General features: G+C 63.2%; 1 protein-coding gene across 4 annotated transcripts; it reads right to left on the reverse strand.

Annotated features, from left to right (window-relative positions):
• Positions 1 to 1,879: 1,879 nt before the first annotated feature.
• SLC29A4 (solute carrier family 29 member 4) lies at positions 1,880 to 22,312 on the reverse strand. 4 transcript variants are annotated; one of them, XM_090288666.1, is made up of 11 exons: positions 22,239 to 22,312; positions 10,184 to 10,369; positions 9,281 to 9,412; positions 8,938 to 9,051; positions 7,498 to 7,626; positions 6,568 to 6,642; positions 5,405 to 5,652; positions 4,533 to 4,674; positions 4,235 to 4,422; positions 3,148 to 3,388; positions 1,880 to 2,119 (listed from the first exon to the last, which is right to left on the reverse strand). In XM_090288666.1, the coding sequence occupies exons 2-11, from the start codon at positions 10,356 to 10,358 to the stop codon at positions 1,977 to 1,979; spliced, it is 1,587 nt and encodes a 528-aa protein (XP_090144792.1). In that variant the 5' UTR covers positions 10,359 to 10,369; positions 22,239 to 22,312; the 3' UTR covers positions 1,880 to 1,976. The 4 variants fall into 4 exon arrangements, with proteins under 4 accessions (XP_090144792.1, XP_090144793.1, XP_090144791.1 ...); XM_090288667.1 differs by lacking the exon at positions 22,239 to 22,312 and adding an exon at positions 13,185 to 13,577 and having other exon boundaries at positions 9,281 to 9,409; XM_090288665.1 differs by lacking the exon at positions 22,239 to 22,312 and adding an exon at positions 13,185 to 13,577.
• Positions 22,313 to 22,875: the final 563 nt, after the last annotated feature.

The following is a 22,875-nucleotide window of genomic DNA, read 5'->3' on the forward strand; positions in this document are numbered from 1 at the left end:
GGGCCGCCTGCAGTCCTGGCGCTGCCCGCTCTCCTCCCTGAGGTCACCTCCCATCCTGACCCCAACCCGCGTCACCCCAGTGCACGGAACACGGGTGACATCCCGGGCTTTGCTGTTCCACGGCTGCGTGGAGAGGAACCGGCAAGGCGTTTAGCAGCCGTAACTAAGGCAGGCAGCGTCCGGCCGGGAAAAGGCGGGGAAGGTCCGTCGCAGACCCCGAGTCACGTGGTGGCGGGCGGCCCCGCCCACCCTCGCAGACGCGGAAGCGGCGGTGCGCTGGCGCCACCTGGCGGCTGCTGCCGGCATCGCTCCTCCGCCCCGCCCCCCCCGCCCCGCCCCCCCCGCTCCAGGCTTAGGTCCCCGCGGCCTGGCGCACAGGCGGCCCTTGGACAGCCGGCCTCCTGCCCCAATGCTCCGCCCAAGGGACCCACGTCCAATGAGTGGACCAACCGCACTCCTTGGGGAAACGGGCACAGAACAGAGCGGGGACTTGCCCAGATCCCACAGATCAGCAAGAGAACCTGGTTTGAGCCCGGAACACTCAGCCTCGCTCAGGTGCCGGCTCTACGTCTTGGGGGTGGGGGGCAGGGCCCCTCTCCTCCTTGTCTTTCTGCTCCTTCAAGTGGCTGGGATGCAGCCATTCTAGACCCGAGGGCTTTCAAAGCGCGAACCCTGCCCCCAGCTGGCGCGGCTCCGTGGACTGAGCGCGGCCTGAGAACCAGGCGCCGGTTCGAGTCCCAGCGAGGGCGCGTGGGGCGCACAAGAGCAACCACGCACGGACGGTTCCCTCTTCCTCCCTTTCTTCCCCTCCCAGCAATAAATAAAATACTTTTTAAAAATCCAAAAAAAAAAAAAAAAAGCCCCAGTGCTCACAGCCCCACTGCCTCCCCACAGAGCGGCCCTGGGCTGCCAGCCGTGTGGGTCCCTCCCCCGCCGGCCTTGTCCCCGCCTTGCCCCTGGAAACCCGAGGCTTGGGGGCCTGCAGGGCCGCTTCCCAGACGGGAGCCTGGGCGCCCTCCCCGCACCGACAGGACTCCGAGGCCGCCGTTCTCCGCCTTCACCTTTTAATGGCCAGTGCGGTACAGTCAGTGGACAGACAGGCGGCTGATGGGACCCGGGCCGGGGCAGTGGGCACAGCTGTGCCGTGGGGCGGGAAGGAGTGCGGCCCTGAGCCCGCCTGGAGGCTGGCGCTGGTGGCTGGGCTCCCGTGGGGCCCCCACTGCCCCTGCGGGGCCAGAACCCAGGCCTCTCTCTGCGGGTTTTGCTGGATGGGGATCAAGGATCAGGGCAAGAGCTGACTTCAGCCAGGGTGTGGGCCCTGCTTTGTGGTCCCCAGCTGTCCTCCTGTATCATAGGTAGACGGAGGAGCCGGAGAAGTCACGGGGTCCCAAGTCAGGCACAGACCCCCAGGTGGGGGCTGCGGTGAGTGAGGGGGTCCTGGTGCATCCAGGCAGCACAGGCTGCGGTCTGACACCATTCAGACCCGGGGCTCCAGGTCCCCCACAGCAAACCCCATGGTTGGGAGAACCAGGGTCTAAGTCTGGGTGACAACAATGGGGGCTGGCCCTCTCCTCGTCTGTTCGTGAGCAGGGGCTCAGGCAGGTGCTGTGGATGGTGTGATTGGGGCCAAGGGGCCCTCAGTGCTGACCTGGGCATGGGGGTCGCCAGGAGGGACACTGACGGGCGGTCGCTCTTCTGAGTGGGATGGTTGTGACTGACCCCACGGAGCACTGGACACAGACAGAGGGCGAGGAGCAGGTGTGAGATGGGACGCAGGGCACAGTGCTGGGCAGAGCCCCGGGGGCAGCAACGCGTCCCAGGCCCCCAGGACCTGGCAGAACCCTGGGGCCGCAGTGACAGGCCGCTGGGCCCAGAGAAGGTGGTGTTGTTGGCGTGGGAGGAGGCCAGGCCCCCACAGGCACAGCAGGTGGGGGTGGGGGTCCCTGCGGCCCTCCTGGCAGGGCCGCCCGGGCGGCTCAGAGGCCAGCAGGGAAGGAGGCGTTGGTGGCGGAAGCCTGGAAGCAGCTTCGGTGGGTGTCCCGGGTGAGGCTGTAGGTGCAGTAGGCCACGGCGGAGCCCAGGGTCAGCCCGGTCATGTAGGACACGGTCATGGTGTTCCCTGCAGACGAGACCAGACCTGCGCTGGCGGGAGGCGGGCAGCCAGCGGCCCTCCGGGACCACAGCCGCCGTGTGCACGCAGCCAGACCCGAGTCCACGTGACGGACCTGGTGGCCCCTTGACAAGGGGCGGATGCAGAAGCCTTGGCCTCTCAGGTGTGAGGTGGGTGACCAGGGCCGGCTCCCAGGGAGGAGCTGGGTGAGGACTGTTACACGCAGGACCCTGGGCCTGGCCTGCTTCTCTCCGTCTCCAGCTGCTTCCTTGTCACGGACAGTTTGGGATGTCTGGGCGGCTTCTGGAACTCCCTGGGTCCGGAGCCCAACTCTGACACCCCTCTCCCACCGAAGGTCCTGCCCTGTCTCAGCTGACAGCAATGCAACCTTCCTGCCCTGAGCATCGGGCCCCAGACTTGAGATTCCCTTCCTCACCCCGTCTCCCAATTTGTCAGCCGGCCCGGTGCGCTCCACCATCAGAGCAGAACCCAGTACCTTCTTCCAGCCCCCCTCTCACCTCCCCTGCCCCGAGCACACAGCTCTTCTGCCCCAGGGTCTTTGTACGTGCTTTTCCCTGGCACTGTCACATGGCTGGCCTCCTTGCTAGCTACTTCCTCCAGGTCTTTGCTCACCTCCTCAGTGAAGCCTTCCCAGATTGCTCTGCTTGCATTGTGACCCCCCCACCCAAACTCATCCACCCCATTTCTCTGCTTTATTTTTCCCTGTTGTTCTCTGTTATTTGTCTGTCTGTCTCCTCTGGACTATCAGCCCCAGAAGTGCAGGGATCATTATTTGTCACCACTGTGTCCCGGCACCTAGGACAGCATCTGGCACACAACAGGGTCCCAGCAAATAGCTGTGGAATGAGTGAAGGAGTAAGCAACCGAGGAATGTCCCCACACCTGCATGCCTCCTGCAGCTGACTAGGACCCTGGGACCCCAAGCTGCCCTCTGGCTGTGTGGCTTCAGCTTCTGTGTGCCCCAGTATCCCTCCCTGGCAGTCCTGTGGTGACAGGCCCGCCATGCAGGGCCTTACCTGCCAGCTCCCGCTGCTCGGGGCCCACTTTGCCGGCTGCCAGGATCATGGGCACGCTGCCAAAGTAGCCGTTGCTAATGCCCATGAGCAGGGAGAAGACGCAGGGCCAGGCCGGGTGGCGGAGGGTGGGCGTGCCACTGGGGTAGACGCACAGGATGAAGAGGGGGATGAAGACCACACGGAGGCAGGAGCAGGCCAGTAGGTGTGTGCCCCGCCAATCCATGGGCAGGGCCGCCAGGATCTGCAGGGTGGGAGTCAGCCATGTGGGACCGCTCCCCCAAGCCCACGGCAGCCTCCAGGTGTGCCCCCTGTCCCCAGATTGTCCTGACTCAGTCCATCTTTGTCCACGAAAACCCATCCAGCCCCCCATTATAGCAAAACAGTCCCCGCTGGGTGTCTGGCACCCAGCAAAACACTGCTCATGTCCCCATTCAGTCCTACAGGACCCTCACACAGCGGAGTTCTAGACCCCATTTAGGAAAGGAAGCCACTGAGCCCAAAGGGTCAGGGACCCAAACAGTGGGAAGCAGCAGCATCAGGAGTGGAAACTACTTGCTCTCTCGCAAAGCACAGACTTGAGTTTCTCAGACCTTTCAGCTGTGTGACCTCAGGCAAGTGGCTTCCCCTCTCTGAGCCCTGCATTCCCCGTTCATCCAGGCAGGGCCCACGTCAGGCCTGCCCCAGAACTGGCAGCTTGGATCCTCCAGCCTTGACCCCTGATCCCCCACCACACTCATAGCAGATGATGCTCTGGCTCCTTGAGCCATTTCTGGGGGCCCTGCCCCTCTGGGGTACCCCTGGGGCTGTCAGGGACCCATTAATTAGGAGGACAGGAACCTGTACCGGCCTCTGGAACACAGATGACACTCCGGGGCTGGCCTGCGAGTCCGCTGGGGCTGCCCTCAGGCTGTGGTCCGGGTCAGGGCACGGCTCGGCTCCACACTCCACAGCCAGGACCAGGGCCTGCCCTCCCCAGGGACATCTGCCTGGTTCCCACAGTGGCCCTGGCAGTCTGCTGTCCCTGCCTGTGACGTCCTCTCCCCCCTCCCCCGGGCCAGGAGCAGGGGTGGGCGTCGGGGCAGCCCACCTTGCCCACGAAGTCCGAGAGGTTGAACACAGCCATGATGAGGATGGGCAGCCACTCGCCCAGCACACAGTGTCGGATCTCGGACTCGAGACCCGGGAACAGGCACAGAGTGATCAAGTAGGTCACAGCGATGGACAGCATGTGGGCCCAGATGACACGGGCCACCACGTACCGGTGCAGCAGCAGGGCTGGGGGAGGGGCCGCAGGTAGCAGTCAGCGCCCCTGCGTGCACACCCCACCCCCGCATGAGCACCACCCACGCACCCAGCTGGGAACCTGGGGCCCCGCCCACCCCCACCTCTGAAGGAGGGCCATCTCTGCTGGATGCACGGCTGAGGCACGTCAAAGCGTGTGTAGGCTCCCTTGCCGCTGACGGTCACCTCGTGGGCGGGGCTGTCCTTTGGCGACACGCTGCTGGCCAGGGCGGGGCCTTGGTTCTCCTGGAGGATGGAGTGGAACAGGGTTCAGGTGGGGCCCCCCATGCCCCCTGCCTGCCCTTGCTTTATCACTGTCCCCCAAACACACGGGGCCCCTTGCAGCCTCTCAGCCTTTGCAGCTTTTCCCGCTGTTCCCAATGCTTGTCCTGTGGCGCTCCACATCTCCCCTCCCCCTGCAGGCCCGTCTCAGCCCGCACTACTCCTCAGGAGCCTCCTGCCACGAAGGGGCCCCCGGTCTCCATCCGTTCCCCGCGCGGGTCTCAGCACGCCATCCTTTGCCCGTCGTGGGGTCTCCGGGTTCCGAGGGGCACAGCGTCTCTGGCTCACTGCAGTGTCCCCGGTGACTCACTGGGTCAATGTCTGTGAGAACACCCTGGCTCTCCCTGCCTTGCCATCCCTGGGGCTGGATTCTCCTGAGCCTCATCCTGCAGGTTCCTCCACACCTGCCATCTGGGGGTCCTCTGGGGGCTATGCAGCTCTGTTGCCACCAGAGGGCGCCTCCACTCCCCAGGACGGCACCCGAGGGCCTGCCAATGGGGGCTCAGGCCACAGACGGGTGGGGCTACTAAGGAATGAAACTTTGGTCCCATGAGGAAGGGGCCTGAGACCACGCACAGCGAGGCCACACTGGGAGGCCTCAGCTGGGACTGGGTGGGGGCTGTGCCCAGGACCCCCAGGCGCCTTCCGGAAGTCCTGGCTGGGACGCCGGCAGCCCTGGGATCTGCAGACTTACGAAGTAGACGTCCTCAGCAGCCACGTCATGGTGCACACGGTAGCCGGCCCGGTGGCCGGGGCGACTGTCGCGGGGCCGCACCGTGTGGTGGAGCACGAAGCGGCTGCGCCGCACCAGCAGGTGCAGCAGGAGGCAGAGGAGCTCGAGGCCGGCAGAGACCAGGAAGAAGATGAGCGTGCTGGCCCGCTCGTCCGGCAGCAGCAGCTTGGTGAGGATGCGGCTCAGGGAGACCATCACGCCAGCCGTGCCTGCAGGGTGGGGGCGACGGGCCTGGGACCCCACTCAGCCCGCCCACAGCCCTGCACACCCACCCGAGCCCTGCCGGACCCCAGGCCTGCTCTGTCTGTTGGTCCCACTCCTGCCTGGCCCCGCCTGGCCCCCGGACACGCAAGGAGCTGCCGCAGAACGTGCCTGCCCAGACCTCCGGCCCCGACACCCTGCGGAGGACACAGCACGGATGACATCTGTGGGCCCTGCCTTCCTGGGCTCAATGGGGAGAGGACGCAAACAAGTCAGAAAGGCGCCAACCGTGGCGCATGGCGGTGGGGGTGGCAGAGGCGAGGAGGCGGGCGGGAGCGCGACGTGCTGAAAGGACGCGGTGGCACTGCTGGCGCTGCCCGTCCCCGCGCAGGCGGAGATGGAGGACGGCCCGGCGCAGGTGCCCTGGTGCACGGGCCGGCTAAGGCGGCCCTGCCCCTGGGCAGAGGGGGGAGCTGGCCGTCTGGACCAGGGGCTGGGTTGAAAAACCAGCCTGGAGGGCACGTCCAGGGTGCTGGGTCAGTTTCGGGTTTGAGCACAGGGCGCTGCCGTTCCCTGAGCCGGGGCAGGTGGGAGGCGGTGGGTGGGCTTCAGAAAGTGAGTCTGAGAAGCCAAGGGGGCTGCGGGGCTGGTGCTCCAAGGAGAGCTGGGTGTGGGGCGTGGCACTGATGCTGTGGGTGCAGGCGGGCTAACCCTCGTGCACACACGCATGCACACGTGCCCACACGCACACGCTGAGACAAATGCACACCACACCCAGGCACAGGGCACGTGCTTCTCACATGACAAAGGTCGCCGTCCCCAGCCAGGCAGGCCCAGAGCCTTAAGCCTGGTCTCGGTCCCCAGGAAGAGGCTCCCGAACCCCAGGCAGCCCCGTGCCCCCTCTGGGGTCGGCTGGTACTCACTCTCCCCGGTCATCACGCCCTGGGTGTACCTCTTGGGCAGCATCCCCGTGTACCCATAGAAGCTGGATTGCTGCACTTGAGAGAGGGAGGGCGAGGCAACCGTGAGACACCACCGGCCAGCGCGGAACAGAGTCCCGGAGCCTCAGAGCGCTGTGGCGGCGACGGTGCGGGCAGCAGGTGTTGACGCGGCCGGTGGCAGGGGTGCCGGGCCCCGCCACCTTGCAGGCCGTGTGGGAACAGCTCTGTCCACCACATGGGGCACCTCCTGCCTCCCACAGACCCGCCTCTGGGCCGCCAGGTGCCCTGACTCGTCTGCCTGACGAACCGTGAGCGGAAATGACACACGCCACTTCTGGAGGAGGCAGAGAAAAGCCCACAGGGACTTCCAGTCTCCCCCTCCCCCAGCAGTGGCGACGGAGGAGGCCCTGTGTTCCAGACGGGGCCGCAGTCAGCCTGCGTCGCCGAGTGACTGCATGGAGTCCCACCCGTGTGCTGGACACGTCGCAAGAGCCAGAACTGTCTTGTTTCTTGAAGCCACTGATTTCTGGGCTCATCTGTGACTACATCACGACCTCTCTCATCCTAACCGACCCAGGAGAATGCGCCAACCCAGCAGGGCTGGCCAACTGGGATTTCCTGGGCCGCACCAGCATCTTTGATTTTTTAACAGAACAAACCTGAGTACCCTGCTGGGACTGAGGACAGGAGTTCAGGAAGCCTGGGTTTCATTGCTAACAAATGGCTCCCTGGAGGAGGCGCTGTTAGAGCTGGGCCTTGAGGCTGGATGCCACCGTGAGAGGAGAGGACAAGCTGCTCACTCCGCCTAACAGGACCCTAGCCACCAGTGGGGCTGGAGTAGGAATGGGCGCACTGGGCACTTAGGGGCTCAGTCCCCCTCCCGCCCCATCCATCCCCTTCCCCAGTCCCTACCTGTGCAGCCGAAGGCCACAGTGCCCACAGCCGCCAGGTTGGTGGCGTAAGCCTGGTCCTGTGAGAACAGCTGCAGCCACACGTCACAGATGCTGATAAAGAGGAGGGGCCCCAAGGCCAAGAGGTAGCCTGTAGGGGACACAAGAGTGGGCATTGGCCCTGGCTGGTCTGCCTCAGTGGGTTGAGTGCCAGCCTGCGGACCATAGGGTCGCCAGTTTGATTCCCAGTCAGGACACCTGCCTGGGTTGTGGGCTACGTCCCCACTTGGGGGCATGTGAGAGGCAACTGATTGCTTTCTCTCACACATCCATGTTTCTCTCCCTCCCTTCTCCTCTCTCTAAAAATAAATAAATAAAATAGTAAAAAAAAAAAGAAGGGGGCACTGAGCAGTGGGCTGGGGGCTGCCACCCATCCACCCCACCTCCTAGCCCCAGGCCTGGGGAGCCCTCTCTCTGCCATTGCTCTTAATCCTTGGAGAGTTCGAGGACACTTTAGGGGTCTAAAAGGGGTACCTGGAAGGCTTCCTGGAAGAGGTGTTGTTTGATCTGACCCTTGAAGTTGGATGTCAATAGAGAGAGGCGGGGGGAGGGAAGCAGACTAGGTGGAGGGAACAGCTTGGGCCCCTGGACAATGTGAGGCACACAGAACCTCCCCAGGGGCAGATAACATGCTCGTGTGTGGTGCACTCACCACCGGCCTGACCTCATTTTCATACATTGAACCCCAGATCATTCCTAGGAGGGGTGTCCATTTTACAGACAAGGGGAGTGAGGAGCAGGGAATCTGGGGGGTGAGTGATTGGCTAGGCATGGGAGAGCTGGGAGCCTGGGGTGGGGGCGTACCCACGGTGACCCTGGTGTGGGGGGCGGGGCATACCCACGGTGGCCCTGGTGTGGGGGAGGGGCGTACCCACGGTGACCCTGGTGTGGGGGAGGGGCGTACCCACGGTGACCCTGGTGTGGGGGGAGGGGCGTGCCCACGGTGACCCTGGTGTGGGGGGAGGGGCGTACCCATGGTGACCCTGGTGTTGGGGGAGGGGCGTGCCACGGTGACCCTGGTGTGGGGGGAGGGGCGTACCCATGGTGACCCTGGTGGGGGAGGGACGCACTCACGGTGACCCTGGTGTGGGGGAGGGGCGTACCCACGGTGGGCCTGGTGTGGGGGAGGGGCGTACCCACGGTGACCCTGGTGTGGGGGAGGGGCGTACCCACGGTGACCCTGGTGTGGGGGGAGGGGCGTGCCCACGGTGACCCTGGTGTGGGGGGAGGGGCGTACCCATGGTGACCCTGGTGTTGGGGGAGGGGCGTGCCCACGGTGACCCTGGTGTGGGGGGAGGGGCATACCCATGGTGACCCTGGTGGGGGAGGGACGCACTCACGGTGACCCTGGTGTGGGGGAGGGGCGTACCCACGGTGGCCCTGGTGTGGGGGAGGGGCGTACCCACGGTGATCCTGGCGTGCAGGCTCAGCCTCTCCACCAGCACATTGTTCAGCAGCACGGCCACCAGCGCCACCAGGATGTACGTGAGGCTCATGTCGAACACGATTGAGGTCCCTGTGGGGGGCGGCCAGCAGCAGGGGCTCAGGGGGAGCCCCCAGCCCCGTACCTTCCCTGCCAGGCACTGCCCCTCACTGAGGGCCCGGGGAGGGGAGGGGGCTGCAATCAGAGCTGAGCCAGGACTTGAATACAACAGCCCCCAAGCAGGGTCCTGCCTGCGGGGTGTCTGGAGTGTGCGGGGCAGCCTCTGGCAGACGAAGGTGGCCGAGGGGCCGCAGGGACGCACCTGGGAACGTGTGGTGCAGGTAGTCCACGTCCGTGATGAAGCTGTTGTAGGGCAGCAGGAAGCCCACGCCGGCCAGCAGCATCGCGAAGTAGATGGCGTGGTAGCGGTCATCGGGCACTGACCCCTCCGCTGCTAACCCAGGGCCACCAGGTGAGAGGGGCACAGCCCCCCTGTGGCCACAGCCACCGCCCCAGGGCTGTCGTCCATCACCACGGCCGCCAGCCACTCCTACAGCTGTGGCGACTGTGGCCACTGTCCTGTGATGTTCCCTCCACACCAGGCCAGGAGGAGCCTGGCGCCGTGGGGCTGGGCCCGGCTGGGCTCCGTCCATGCCCACGGGCACAGAGAGGGGCAGAACCTGAGATGAGACCCCGTTTCTGGGCCTGGAGTGGGACGAGTATAAACCAGAGCCACCCCCAAATGAGCTCCCACTCACGGAGGGGGGCCTCCCGAGTGCTGGGGACAATCCTCAGCAATGTTGTCTGGGTGGCACCAGGTGCTGCCCTTTTACAGAGGAAGTGACCACGGCCCGGAGAACCACGAACTGCCTGAGGTCCCGGAGCAAGCAAAGGGATTGGAACTGGGGCCGAACCCCAGCCCGCCCCACGCCGGCCCTGCACACTGTCCTCTGCAGGTCTGATTTCACAGGTGACCGGCCTGTTTCCTTGCAGCTTGGAGACCTTGAGGCCCTGGACCAAGGTCTCGAGCCTCGGATCAGTCCTGCATCCAGGCAGTTTTTCATCCCCACCGAACGAGGCTTCCTTTGGCCAGTGAATGTGACCGAAGCCTGTCCCAACACACCGGGCCTCCCGCGCTCAGGGACCGCGCACGGCTCCCTCTGAGTGCCCACCGGGCCATCTCTGCTTTGGGCCAGACACACACCTCACCCGCACCCTCACTCACCTGAGTCCGTGAGAACCAGGGCGTGCCTGGCCCGGCCGCCCTGGCCGCAAGCTGCCCCCGCAGCCACCTCCTCCTCCAGCAGGCATTTGTCGAAGCTGAAGCTTGTCACCATGCTCCTGTCCGGCGTGCCTGCCACGCTGGGCTCCTGGAGGCGCCGGCTGCCCACAGAGCCCATGGCAGCCCGTGCTGTGGAGAGAGGGAGGCTGAGGGAGCTAGGAGGGGGGCCCCGGCCACGTCACCAGGCCTGCACCCCAGGGGCATCCTTGCTATTCTCCCCACTTGCTCTGAAGCAGTGCGATGGAGCACACAGACCTAAGCCCGCAGGGATGTCATGTCTTCTACGACTGAAGAAGAGGCAATGACAGAGGCCTGCTTGGGGTGGTGGCAGTGGGTGTGGAGAGACAGACGGAGGGAGGGCTGGGACGCCAGGACTGGGTGAGCAGACAGAACAGCAGACGACACTATTTACATCGCCTGCAAGGGCCCCGCCACATCCCTCGGGGAGGGGGGGCCGTATTCACCCACCCGACGGCCGGGAGAGGTGGGGTTACAGGGCGAACAAGCCCCCGCTGCACTGCCCCCCGTCTCACAGACAGTGAGCAGGAGGCCCCGTTGGGGGGCCGAACACCTTCACTGGCAGAAAGTCCTTCCTCTGGTCTGGCCTCTGGCTCCCTTGCTTCAGTTCAAACCTGATCCGGGATGGAGAGCCACACCCACTGCGGAGATAACCCTACGTGTGTGGAGGGGAGCAGTTCTGTCCCTAAAACATGTATCAATCAGTTTCAATGACCTTCTTTGTTTATCTGATTGTAGAAAGGATACACGCTCACTGGGGAGAACCTGAGACAGAGACAGGACGCACGGCAGCGGGCACCGAGCGTGGCACCTCTGGTCTCTGGCCCCTCATGCGCTTGTGTGGGGGAACCCACGGAGGAGCTGGGGGGAGCCCGTTTCCTGAGGGACCCCCGTGCCCGGAGTTACCGCGAATGTCTCAGAGGTGGGTTCACAGCTACGCTCACCTCCCCTACTGCCTGCTCACTTCCTCCAGCTCCTCTGCCTCAGTTTACCCACTCCTGAGCAACCAGACGGGGTCCCAAGCACCTCCCCCGGTCCCGTGGTTCCCCCTCTCCTGGTTCCCCATAGACTTTTTACTGGGTCCTGGGTGCCTGGAGCTGTCCCTGCTTCCAGGTTGGTCCAGGGGGCTGGGGAAACTCCGCCCCGCCAGCCGGGGCTGACAGGCTGGTGGGCACCACGCGCGCTGGGCAGGAGGATGGGGCTCCTTCTGGGGGCTGGGAAGCCAGATGCAGCCCCTTCAGGACCCCCCCTCTTCCTGAGCTCCAGCCCCAGGCCTCCTGCCACATTCCCCGGGGCCCTGGACAGAGCTCGGTCTGGGTTTGAGGGGCTGCGGCCTTGGGCAGGGTCACCCACTGGAGGCTTGGAGACCGGGGCCCATGCAGCTTCCCTCGGAAGATGTGGGGGCTGGGGCAGGGCCGGTGGCAGAGCAGCACCTACAACAATGGGATGCTCCTCCCGATCTGCTCAGGACGGAGTGGGCCCAGCCCCGGAGGCCGTCTGCACCCCGGCCCCCAGGCCTGGTCAGCACAGGGTCAGGAGACGCAGCACGCAGACACGCCAGGCCTCTGTGTGAGGTTTCTGCCCGGCTGACAGGCCACACCACTTGGGAAGGTGGACGTGCTCAGCATCCAGCCAGGAGGTGGCTCCCCCGCTGCCTCTGGCTCAGTGGTGAAGTAGGCAGCTGCCATCCACACCAGTGGCCCCGGCCACTGTCCCCATGTGCTCCTTCAGACCCTCTCCTGGAGGTTGAGGGGGGGGGGTCTGACTTCCCCGCGCCCTGGCCCCATGTCCCCTAATGCACCATCACTGGCCTGGGCAGAGGACAGGCTGTGCAGATGATGGGCGGGAGTGGGGGTGTTTAGTCACCCCCACTTCTCCTGGGCTGGAGGCCTCCCATCCATCCTCCCCAGACCCTACATGCTCCACACCAGCAGCCCAGAGCCTCCGATCACTCCCAGCCCACTCCTCCTCCTCTTGTGTCCCCCATTAATTAAAGTTCAGGAAGTGCACATGGCTTAACGATCCAAGAACAAACCGGGCTCTGCCCCCAGCCCTGCCCTGACCCCTTCATGCCCGCCCTGGGGAGTAGCAGACAACCCACAAGTCACCCCAGGCCTCAGTCTCCCCACCTCCCTGTGGACGGAGAGGGTGATGCCGCCCCAGACAGGGAAGCTGCATCCAGGAGTTGCTCGCTGTCACACGCGCCCCACATCAGAGCGCTGCTGGGGGCCCGAGGGGGCTCCCGACCCCAACGGTGCTGAAAACCTGGCTCACTCTGCCACTGTGCACTGAGAAGCCTCAGGCAGAGGGCACGCAGCAGGCTGATCCCCTTCGGCTGCCCCGTTTCAGCAGTGACCGCCTGGACTTTGGTTCTGATTACGCCCCAAGGCACTGCAGAAGCTGTGGTCGTCTGGACCCAGGGACCCCCTCTGGGGCTGTGCTCCGCCTCCAGAGTGTGTCCGGTGGAAGGGAATTCTATGCGGAAAGCTAGCCGGTTAGCGCGCCTCCGGCCTCTGACTCCCGGGGGGCCACAGCCCCGGGCGGCCCCGGCCCGCGCTGGGCCGGCCTACCAGCCCCCTGCTGCTCTTTCCACAGCCAAGCCCTCTGGACTGCGGCTCTGCCACCGGGTCCCCTCTGCCCACAGGACAGTGGCTTCAAGATCCTCTTATCACCGACTTTCCGGGGCCTCCCCAGAACAGCTGAATGCAGGACCACAGGCGAGCTCTGGCCGGTGGTGTGGGGAGCTGGGACTCCCCCTCCTCCCATCTCAGTTCCTGTAGTTTCCAGACACTTGCAGCACACGGCCCCCCAACCCCTCGCTGCCCAGTTCCACAGCAACAAAGTTGGTTCCCAGGCCTGCGCCCCTAGGCAAAGGGCAGACACCCCACCGCCGCCCCTGTGCCGGGACCCCTGGCACGGGCCCTACCTCTTCAGGGGCTTTTCCGAAGCCAGGAGAGCGCTGGCCTGGGGGAAGGGCGCGCTGGCAGGGAGGACTTCAGGCGAAAGCCCCTGACCTAGCCGGCGCCCGGGGACGGAGGTGGCGCCGAGAGCGGCAGGCCTGGGGACCCGGGCACTCGGCCCCTTCCCGGGTCTGGTGCTGCCCTGGCAGACGCGCTGATGGGGCGCTGGCCCGGTGTGGATGCGAGACGCGGCGGGGCGAGAGCTCCCTCTTCGCGGGACGGGGCTGGCGTGGGGGCTTGGGCTCTCCGGGGTCACGTGCCCGCGCCCCCGGACTCGGCGGCCCGAGCTGGCGCGGAGTGGGGCCGCGCGCGCCGCAGACAAAGGCTCCGACAGGTCTCCGCGTCCCAGCCGGTCCGCACCCCTGGCGGCCACCTCCTCAGCGACCGCTTACCTTGTCCGGTCGGCCTGGGGGTCCTCGGCGCGCCGGATACCCCCTGCGCCCGCCGCCCCAGCGCCGGGACCCCTGGGCGCCCGCGCCCCGGCCCGCTGTGCCCCACGACCCCCACCCCGCACCCCGCCTCGGGCGGGGCGCAGCCGGCGTCCTCCTTGAGTCCCGGTCCGCCGGCCCCCGGGTCGGCGAGCAGGTCCCGGCGGGCGCAAGGGCAGCGGCGAACACAGCCGGACCCCGCGCTCCGCCCGACTCGCGCGGGGCCCCGCCTGCCCGTCCCCTCCTTCCCCCATCCCCCGCCTCCTTCCCTGCCGCCTCCCTGTCTCGCTGCCTCCGCAGAGGCGGGGACGCGGCTGAGGCTGAGGTCTCGCTGGACACCAACACCCCGGGGAGCGCGTAGTGGCCGGCAGAGCCGCGGCTGACCTGGCGCACCCCCTCCCAGATCTTGCCCCTCCCCACCCGGGTACCCAGGCTTAGCACCCCGCCTCCGCTCTGCCATCACCCCAGGTCCGCTGGGAGGAGTCCTAAGGTGCGGTGGGGGGAGGGGTTCTGGGGTGGAAGTGGCTCGGTGAGTGGGACAGGTCTCTCTGGTGGCCAGACTCACAATTTTGAGGGACGAGCAGGAGTCCTTGCGCTGGAGACCCTGCGGATTCCAGCCGTGTTTAGAGGCTGCCACCGCTCCCTGGGCGCTACTTTGCCGGGTCCCCACCCCGGGACCCAGCCTCTGTGCCATGGCCTCTCATGGGAATCAGGCAAGTCCCCTCCACTTAGAACCGGATCCCCGGGGTGGGGTCAACAGGGGAGCCTGCCAGGGCCCCGCGGGCTCAGCCCTGGATGCCCTCCCCTCACTGCCAACGGAGTGGCTCCTCCTCCAGCCTTGAGACCTACCTCCAGCCTCACCAGGGAGGCCCCGGGGTGCTTCTGCCCACAGCGGGGTCACACCTGTTCTCAAGGCTGTGCCGGTAACTTCTAGAAGCCTGGGCACCCCTGGGAGCCAGGGCTGGCTTTATTCCCGCCTGGAGCCTGGGACTCAGTGGAGCGCCTGGCACCCAGCAGGAGCCAAATGTGGGTTTGCAGGGTGGGCCCAGCCGGGTGCTGAGTAAGGCTGTGCTGGGTGCTGGGACAAGGCGCATGTGCACTCGGGGTGTGTCCCCGCCCTCCGCTGCTGTCTGGGCCAGGGGACGTGGTCCGTTCGTCCAAGTCATTACCTTCAAGTTATGGGCGCAAGGCTTCCATGGGCTTGGGGTTCTGGAAGGGCCCACGCCCGAAGCCAGAATTCTTATTCACTGGTGTGAGCAAAAATCACTTGCTGTGTGTGACACTCTGTTCCAGAGGCAGGTGACACATGAGGGCTTCAGTCCAATGTGGGACAGTGGCAGTAAACAAGCAGCCATTTCAGGAAGCGTCAGTCAAGATAGAGTGAGGACCAGATGGTAATGTGTGAGTGTGGGGGTCGGGTGGTCAGGGCGGCCACTCTGGGAAGGTGACCTGGAGCTCAGGGACCTGAATGACGGGCAGGCGCCTGCTGTGAGGAGGTTTGTGGTCAGGGCAGAGGGAAGAGCCAGGGAAGGTCACTGTCCTCAGGAACAGAGAGTGGGCCGTGTGAGGGGACAGAGGGAGGGGAGCCTTCCTAGGAAGAGATGAAGTCAGAGGCAGGTGGACTGGCCTGAGGGGGTCTTGCCGGCAGTGGGAAGGCCCTGGGGGGTTTAATTCGGAGGAGGGGTCATGCCCTGACCTAGGTTTTGGAACCCAGCTTGCTGGTGGGAGTGCAAATTGGAACAACCTTCTGGAAAGTAAATTGGCCTAAAAAAAAAAAATGCTTACCCTTTGAACCAGAAAATCTAGCCAAGGAAGTAATTCTCAATACAAAAGGTGTTCTCATAAGAACCAAACATTGCAAATCGCCCAGCTACCCAAGAAGAGTGGACGGGTCACAGTCATCTCGGTGGGGGAGGAAGACGTTGTTATCTTTGAAAAACCCAAGAAAGCCGCCGGAATAATGTCACCACGCAGAGGAACCCGAAGTCCCACCGAGGCGTGCGCTTATGAAGCATTTATAATAATGTGGCAGCGCAAGCAGGTTGTGATGCAGAAGCAGGAAATGAAAAGACACACAAAGATACTCCGCACTCAGTGCCAGAAAGTGGGAGAAACGGTGAAATGACTTTCTGGGAAAGCACAAGTGAGCAGTCAAGCTGCCAGTGGGGCGGGAGCGGAGACGCTGGTGAAAGAGCCGGTCCTCTGCACAAGAGCCCGGGCGCAGGCAGGGCCAGCGAACGCCGGGGTCTGCCACGGCTTGAGAGGAGAGCGAGCCGCAAAGCGACCTGGCTTCCTAAACCCAGCAGAGATTTCTCTAGAAGATAACAGACCCGTCTCCCCTGGGAAGGGCACTGCCAAGCCCTGAATGAAATAGCGGCCGAGTCCAGCAGCACATTAAATGCAGAACAGCCCACAACACTAAGGAAGAATCAGACGGTCATCGCAATAGATACCGTGAAAGGCCTTTGGTAAAACACAACGTCCCTTCTTAATTTCAACAGAGCCTGGATAACGCGGGCGTCAGCGGATTTGCGGGCGTTGCAAAAGCCAAGGCCTGGTGCCCGCCCCCACCTGTCAGTGACGCCCTTCCTCCGCCTCCCACCTTTGCAGTCCTTGCTGGTGTTGGGGGCGGGGGGGGGGGCGGGAATGAGATCTACAAAGGCCAGAGAAGGGGAGTGACGTTATTGTTCTTTGCAGGTGACAGGACCATTTAGCTGGAAGAACCAAGTGACCCAGATGAAAACCTTTCTGTAGGTTTCCGACTCAGGCACTTAGGAAACTGCAGTGAAAGAAAAGACTAATTTACCACGGCAACTGGACAGCTCACATGCCCTGGGATAGTCGTGATTAGCCATGTTCAGCGTCTCTATGAAAATATTGTAAAGGGACATTTTAAAAAGCCTACGTGAGGGACCCAGAGGAAGACAAGTGGGTGGACAGAGTGTCATTTTTGACTAAAAGTTGACCAAGATGTCATTTCTTATGGAGCCAATTCACTTGTCTGGCAGCATCTCGGAAGAAACACCAGCCAGCTCTCTGTCCTTTGGAAGCAGATAAACTGATTGTGAGGTTCACCTGGGAAAGGAATTTGCGAGAATGAGCCAGGAAAAGAGTGAAGGGGGGGAGTCGCGAGGGCTCACTGACTAGACGCAAAGCCCCTGACTGCAGCAGGGGCTCGACCTGGACGGGGGCCTTCGAGGGCCCCGGACGTGCTTCCAGGAGTCAACCCAAGCGCGTGCTCGGATATGGCACTTAAACAGCAATGGTAGCTTTTCATGTGATGGGGAGAAAGATGGATTAGCCTGTAAATGGTGTTTGTACCACTAAATGACAATCTGAAAATAAAATAAAATCAGGTCTCTACCTCATTCCTTACACCAAAACTAAAAGAATAACAAAAGTAACAACAACAACAACAAAAAATCCAGTATTTTGTTTTTAACAATTTTAGAGAAAGATCTTCCTAATCAAGACACAAAATTCAGAAGCCATAAGAGAAAAACACTACAATTGACTAGTTCATTAAAAATATAAAATGCATGCAGGGAAAAACCCACCACAAACAAAATGAAAGAGAGGGTGCCAAAGTGGGGAAAATATTTGCAACATATACAACAGGCGGTGGACCTACTTCTTTAATATGTAAAGAGCACCTACAAATAAACAAGAAAAAGACAACCAAAAGAAAGGATGAGTAAAATATATAAAATGATAATTTACAGAAAAAAAAAAGGAAACACAATGGCTCAATGCATGAGAAACTGCCCAAGTCTACACCTAATTTTATTTATTTTATTTTAATAATTAAGGTATTTTTTGAGAGAGGGGAAGGGAGGAAGAAAGAGAGGGAGAGAAAAGTCAGTGTGTGGTTGCCTCTTGCATGTCCCCAGCAGGGGACCTGGCCCACAACCCAGGCCTGTGCCCTGGCTGGGAATTGAACCAGTGACCCTTTGATTCACAGGCCAGTGTTCAATCCACTGAACCACACCAGCCAGGTCTGCACCTAACTTTAAAAGTACAGATTAAAACTACATTGAGCCCTAGCTGCTATGGCTCGGTTGGTTGGAGCATCGTCCCATAGATTGCAAGGTCGTAGGTCTGATTCCAGGTCAGGGCACATATCCAAGTTGCAGGTTTGATCCCCAGTTGGGCCTTAGCTGGGGCTCGTGCTGCAGTGGGGGGTTCACGGCTGGGATGTGGGGGCTTCCAGGGGGCCATGAGCAGAAGGAGGAAAGGGTGCCTTTGAGGAGGGCCTAGAGCTGAGAGGCAGGCCTCCCCCACAGCTGGCTGGGTCAGGAAACTTCCTCGGGGCCGGCAGAGTGGGAAGGAGTCCTGGGTGTGGAGGGGGGCGGGCCGCCATGACCCACACGGCAGAGGCGCCCCGGGTCACGCGGTGGAGCAAAGCAGAAGGGAGCGCCTCCCTTCCAGGGTGGAATGGTTTCCTCACCTTGCTGTTCTGCACTCACACAGGTGACGCAGGCCGGCCAGTGAGTCCGTGGCTGTGGTAAACCGGAGGCCTGAAAAGGCTTCGTGAGACTGTGCCCAGGCCACCAGGATGGGAGACACATGCAGTCCCGCCACACGGCCGAGGCCGCGGGGCCACCCACCGCCAGCCAGTCCCAACCGAGAGCACGCCAGTCATGAGCCGCAGAGCCTGTCCTCCCGCCACTGAAGATGGGCGAGCCGCAAACGTGGTCACGTGCCACCGACGCCCTGGGGTGTGTTACACAGCATTGTCGTGCCCGTGGATGGCTGCCGCACTGACTGAGAGACTGTCCTGTGCTCCCTGACCTGGGACAGAAGGTCAGCTCCTTGCCATGCATCGAGTCACAGCCTCTGAGGCGGATGCCATGCCTTCGTCTCTCCACGAGGAGCCCCGGCCCCCAGGAAGCTCAGCCCTCCTGCTGTGTGACCCTGGTCACTCATCTCTCTCCGTGTCGCACCTGGGAAAGGGGCTAAAAAGGACTCTTTGGAGGAGTAAGAGGTGTAACATGCTTCACACAGGGTCTGGCTGTTAGGAAACCCCCTACGTGCGTCCTTCATTAGCTCTCCCAGCTGCCCTGTGACGTGGGACTGTCCCTGTCACCACCCCTCTTACGCGTGAGCAGACTGAGAGCCAGAAGGGTCAGAGCTCAGTCTGTGGCTCTGTGTCCCATGAGCTGCTGGTCACTGATGCTGCTCTCACTGGTGTGTGGCTGCCCCAGGAGAGGGTTCTCTGGGGTGGGGTGGGGTGTGCCTGAGCAGGTGAGGCTTGGGACCGGGCCTGCCACCACTGCCGGTGACCCCGGCCTCGCTGACAGCGCAAGGACGCTACTGTTCAATGTGAGGGCTCCCATCCCGTTAGCAACCGTCCTTTGGAGAAGAGTCACCTGCCTGGATAACATGTAGACAACAAGGCGCTGCTGAACGAGCAAGTGACAGACAGGCGGTGGCGGGGACAGAGGGAGAGTCTGAAGCCACGCTGCTCTGTCAGCTGGGCTCTCAGGACAGCAGCCGGGCTGGTGCTGGGAGAGGCTGTGGCGGGGTCTGCGTCACGGACCAAGGCACCCACTCTGTCCTCTCTCTGCAAGTGCTGGGCACTGTTCTAAACAGTTTCGGAGGTTCCTGCCAAAATCGCCTTTCGGTGGGATGACCACCAGGGCCTCCCTCTTGGTCTCTGAGCTTCTCCAACTCTGCCCTTCAGCCTGCCTCCCAGACAGACGGAGCTTTCCGAAAAATGTCCTTGTCGCCCGACTCACTCTCTCCTGTGAGCCACCAGCGCTCACAGGGCTGAGACCCAAAGCCCAGCGCCCGGACCCCAGCCGACCCCTCCCCTGTCTCCGCCCACAGACTCGTCGCTGAGGGGTGGGCAGAAGGCCAGCGTCGTCCGCCTTAGGCCCACACGCAGGACCCGGCGCAGCTCGCCCAGCCCAAGCTGTCGTCAGTCAGCCCTAGGGGCTCTTGGGTCTGTTATTCCTGGGGCCCTGTCCCCCCGGCCCTCCAGGTGTGCCCTTGTGTGTGAACCTCAGGGGATGGACTTTGGACCCAAGCTGAATTTTCTAGAACAGCTCCCAGCACCACAATGGCAGCCGCCACCAGCTGCCCATCTTTTCCGGGGAGCAGGAGCCACCCCGGCCCACCCCGGCCGACCAAGGTGGCTCAGCTTGGGGAGCCGTGCCCACCCGCAGACCAGTGGGTGCACTGAGGCATTTCCTGTCACATCCAGCTATAGCATGGGCTCGTGTGGTTTGGGGGGGGGAAGAGACTCAAGGTAAACTTAAAAAGAAACTGTGCCCATAGAAAGACACATGGACGTTTTGTTCACAGTAGTAAAAGCCTGGGAACAGCACAGGAGTGCATCAAGAGATATAACCAGACTGAGGTCCAGCCACAGCATGGAGTACTACGCAGCCCTGAAAAGGAGCAGGCCAACCGAAAGGTTGAAAGGCCGCTGCCAGTTCGATTCCCAGTCAGGGCACAGGCCTGGGTTGCGACCAGGTCCCCAGTTGGGGGCGTGTGAGATTATCTCTTACACATGGATATTTCTCTCCCTCTCTTTCTCCCTCCCTTTCCCTCTCTAGAAATAGATAAAATCTAAAAAAAAAAAAACAAAACATACTGAGATGGATGTGCGGGCGGGTAGGGATGGAGATGGGCAGCTACCAGCACACAGACAGCGAGCCCATGGACGCTCTCCGTACAGCTCTTTCCATTCTCATGTGGACAATTTTCATCCTAAATTGTTGACGAGAAGGAAGGACAGAGGGAGCCCAGCGGTGCGCCCACCCCCACCCGCCGCTGCTCTGGCAGGGCTGACGCAGGCCACAAACGCTGTGCCGTCTGCTTCCCGCGGAGCGCAAACCTAATTATTTCCAACTTATTAACTTAAAGCCCATTAGAATCTTCCCATCAACCTGTACACGCAGCCGAGAGCCAGACAGGGTCAGGCGCGAGGGGCCCACTCGGGACACAGCCGGGGAGGGGGAATCGCTGCTGTGGGCACTGCTCAGGGCCAGCCAGCCGGACACCCTGGGCAGGGCCAGGCCTCAGAAGCCCCAGAGGGATGAGGGTGTCTCACCTCAGTCTCCCCTGGTGCAAAGGCTGTGCTCCTGACCTGAACGGAAGGCCCCCTGGGACTGCCCAGAGATGAGAAGTCCCCTCCCCGGGGCGCACGGCCAGCCCCACCTGCGCCTGGGCCACGCTGCCACTCTCCCTCCATGCAAGCCCCGATATGCCCGCCAGATGGGTCAGACTCCGGGAAACAGGACGCCGCCATCTGGGCGCACCGAATAAACAGACCCAGCCCGCGAGTCTCTCCTGGGCCGGGCAGGGACTCCGCGTGGTGCTGAGTGGGACGGGTGGGAGTCCAGGCTGGGCCACCAGCCAGGCAGCCAGGCAGGGGACCAGGCGCACGGCCTGCCCCCACCGCACCGTGACTGCGGGAGGAAGCTGTTGCCGAGGGCCAGCTGAGGGCTTCCCCGGTCACCCAGCAGGGCCGGGCGTCGCCGGGCCCTCCGCAGCCGTCTGTCCCGGGGGTGCTGCTGTGGGCCGGACCCCCACCGCACGCCCAGACCCTCAGGCCCCGCGGAGATCAGCAGGGGTCACACCCCAGGCCAGGCTTCCTGGGTGGGGGTCCCCAAGCCACCTGTGGCCTCCTGGGACTCGACTCTTCAGGACACCCAGGCCGCCAGCCAGGTGGGAGGAAGGCCCCCCGGGCGGCGGCAGGAGCGACCTGGTGGGGCTCCGAGAGCTCGGGGCAGGAAGAGCAGCTCTTCATTATGGCTGTGTGGGTGCAGCTGGGGGTGCGGGCCTCAGGGCCCCCGCTGTCCCTGCAGCCCTGTCCTCCTCCCTCCCCCCGTCCCCAAACCTCCTGTGCTCCCGCCTGTGCCGGTCCCTGCACGGCCCTCCGATGCCACCCTGCCCCCCCCCGCCCCTCCCAGCACATCGGCCACACCCCATTTCTCCCGGCTTCACCCCCCACTGCCAGGCGCCGCTTTCCTGAGCTTTTACCCATGGATTGCAGTTAGTTCCCCGACCCGCCTATAAACACCCCCCCCCCCCAAAGTCCTGGCCTCTGTAAAGTCACAGCTCGCCCCCCAGGGAGACCCCCTGCCTTTGATGGGGTAGAGATGACCCACTGGGTATCAGGCATCATCGGAGGGTGGCTCGCTGACACCCCACTTCACAGGTGGGCACGAGGCCCAGAGAGGTGAAGGCGCTTGCCCAGGTCCCAAGGGGGGCTGGGTGAGGGGAAGGGGCTGGGTGAACGGACTGCCACCAAGGTGTGGGGCAAAGTGACACCGTCTAGGGTCGGGCCCCACTGTGGCAACCCCAGAAGAAGGAGGGAAGGGTGATCAGATTTCCCAGATACCCCAGGTTCCAGAGCACCCACACAATAGCGCACCCCTGCTGTTCTGGAAAGAACACACCCGTTCTCCAGGAGAGAAAACGAGCAGCCAGCAAGGCCAAGGGTCTGCCCCTCCCTCCACCTCCCAGCCAGGCTGGCAGGGCGTGGGGGAGCCGGGACTGGCCCGCAGGCCTGGGACCCCAGCCAGGGCCCCCCCATATGTGACAGGCGGCTGGCCTCGGCGCGTGGCCACACCTGGGCCTTACCTGAGGCTCTTCCGGCTCCCTGGCGGCCTCTCCTCAGGAGTCAGAACGTGCCCGTCAGACACGCTGTGCGAAGGAGCCTTTGTACTCTCTATTTACAAGAGGAGGCTTGTGCGAACATTAGCAGGGTAACCAGGGAAAATGTTTGGCTTCCGTGGGTGGGAATTGGAGCCATCTGGTCCCAAGCACTGAGAGAACAGAGGAGCAGTCGATGGCGCCACCCCAGCCGGGGGGCCGCCTGCCACCCAGGGGCGGTGCCCTCCCCGGGCCTCAGCACCTGCACCTGCGAGGCCCCGGGGCCTGTACCGCCCTGGGGAAGGCAGGACCTGCCTGCCTGCGCCCCTTCTCCTGCAGCTCCCCTCTCCTGGCTCCCAGCCCCAGTCCCTCCTGGGCAGGTCAGAGGGGGATCAGGCCTAAGACAGCGCTGGCCTTCGGGCTTTTGGGGTTTTGTTGTCCAGTGGACTGCTTTGTTTCCAAGCTGGAAATAGCTTTATAAGGTTCTAATCCACCAGTCCAGAAATTTATGACAAAGAACAGTAAACCAAGCGAGATCTACTCCTGCCCCTCCTTGAATGGAGAGCATTGGTCCAGACCCCTCTCTCTAGGCAGCGCCGGCCTGGGGTCCAGGAATGGGTGAGAT

This window comes from Furipterus horrens, unplaced genomic scaffold (genome assembly GCF_987537825.1).
Source record: "Furipterus horrens unplaced genomic scaffold, mFurHor1.1.pri manual_scaffold_10, whole genome shotgun sequence".
NCBI classification, from domain to species: Eukaryota; Metazoa; Chordata; class Mammalia; order Chiroptera; family Furipteridae; genus Furipterus; species Furipterus horrens.

Coding starts and splice junctions, on each gene's coding strand:
- SLC29A4 (XM_090288664.1), bottom strand. CDS start 9,611: ATGGACGGAGCCCAGCCGGGCCCAGCCCCACGGCGCCAGGCTCCTCCT. Junction 5,653..6,567: donor GGGCGTGATGACCGGGGAGA/GTGAGTACCAGC, acceptor CCCACCCTGCAG/GCACGGCTGGCGTGATGGTC. Junction 3,389..4,234: donor TCTCGGACTTCGTGGGCAAG/GTGGGCTGCCCC, acceptor CCCACCCTGCAG/ATCCTGGCGGCCCTGCCCAT.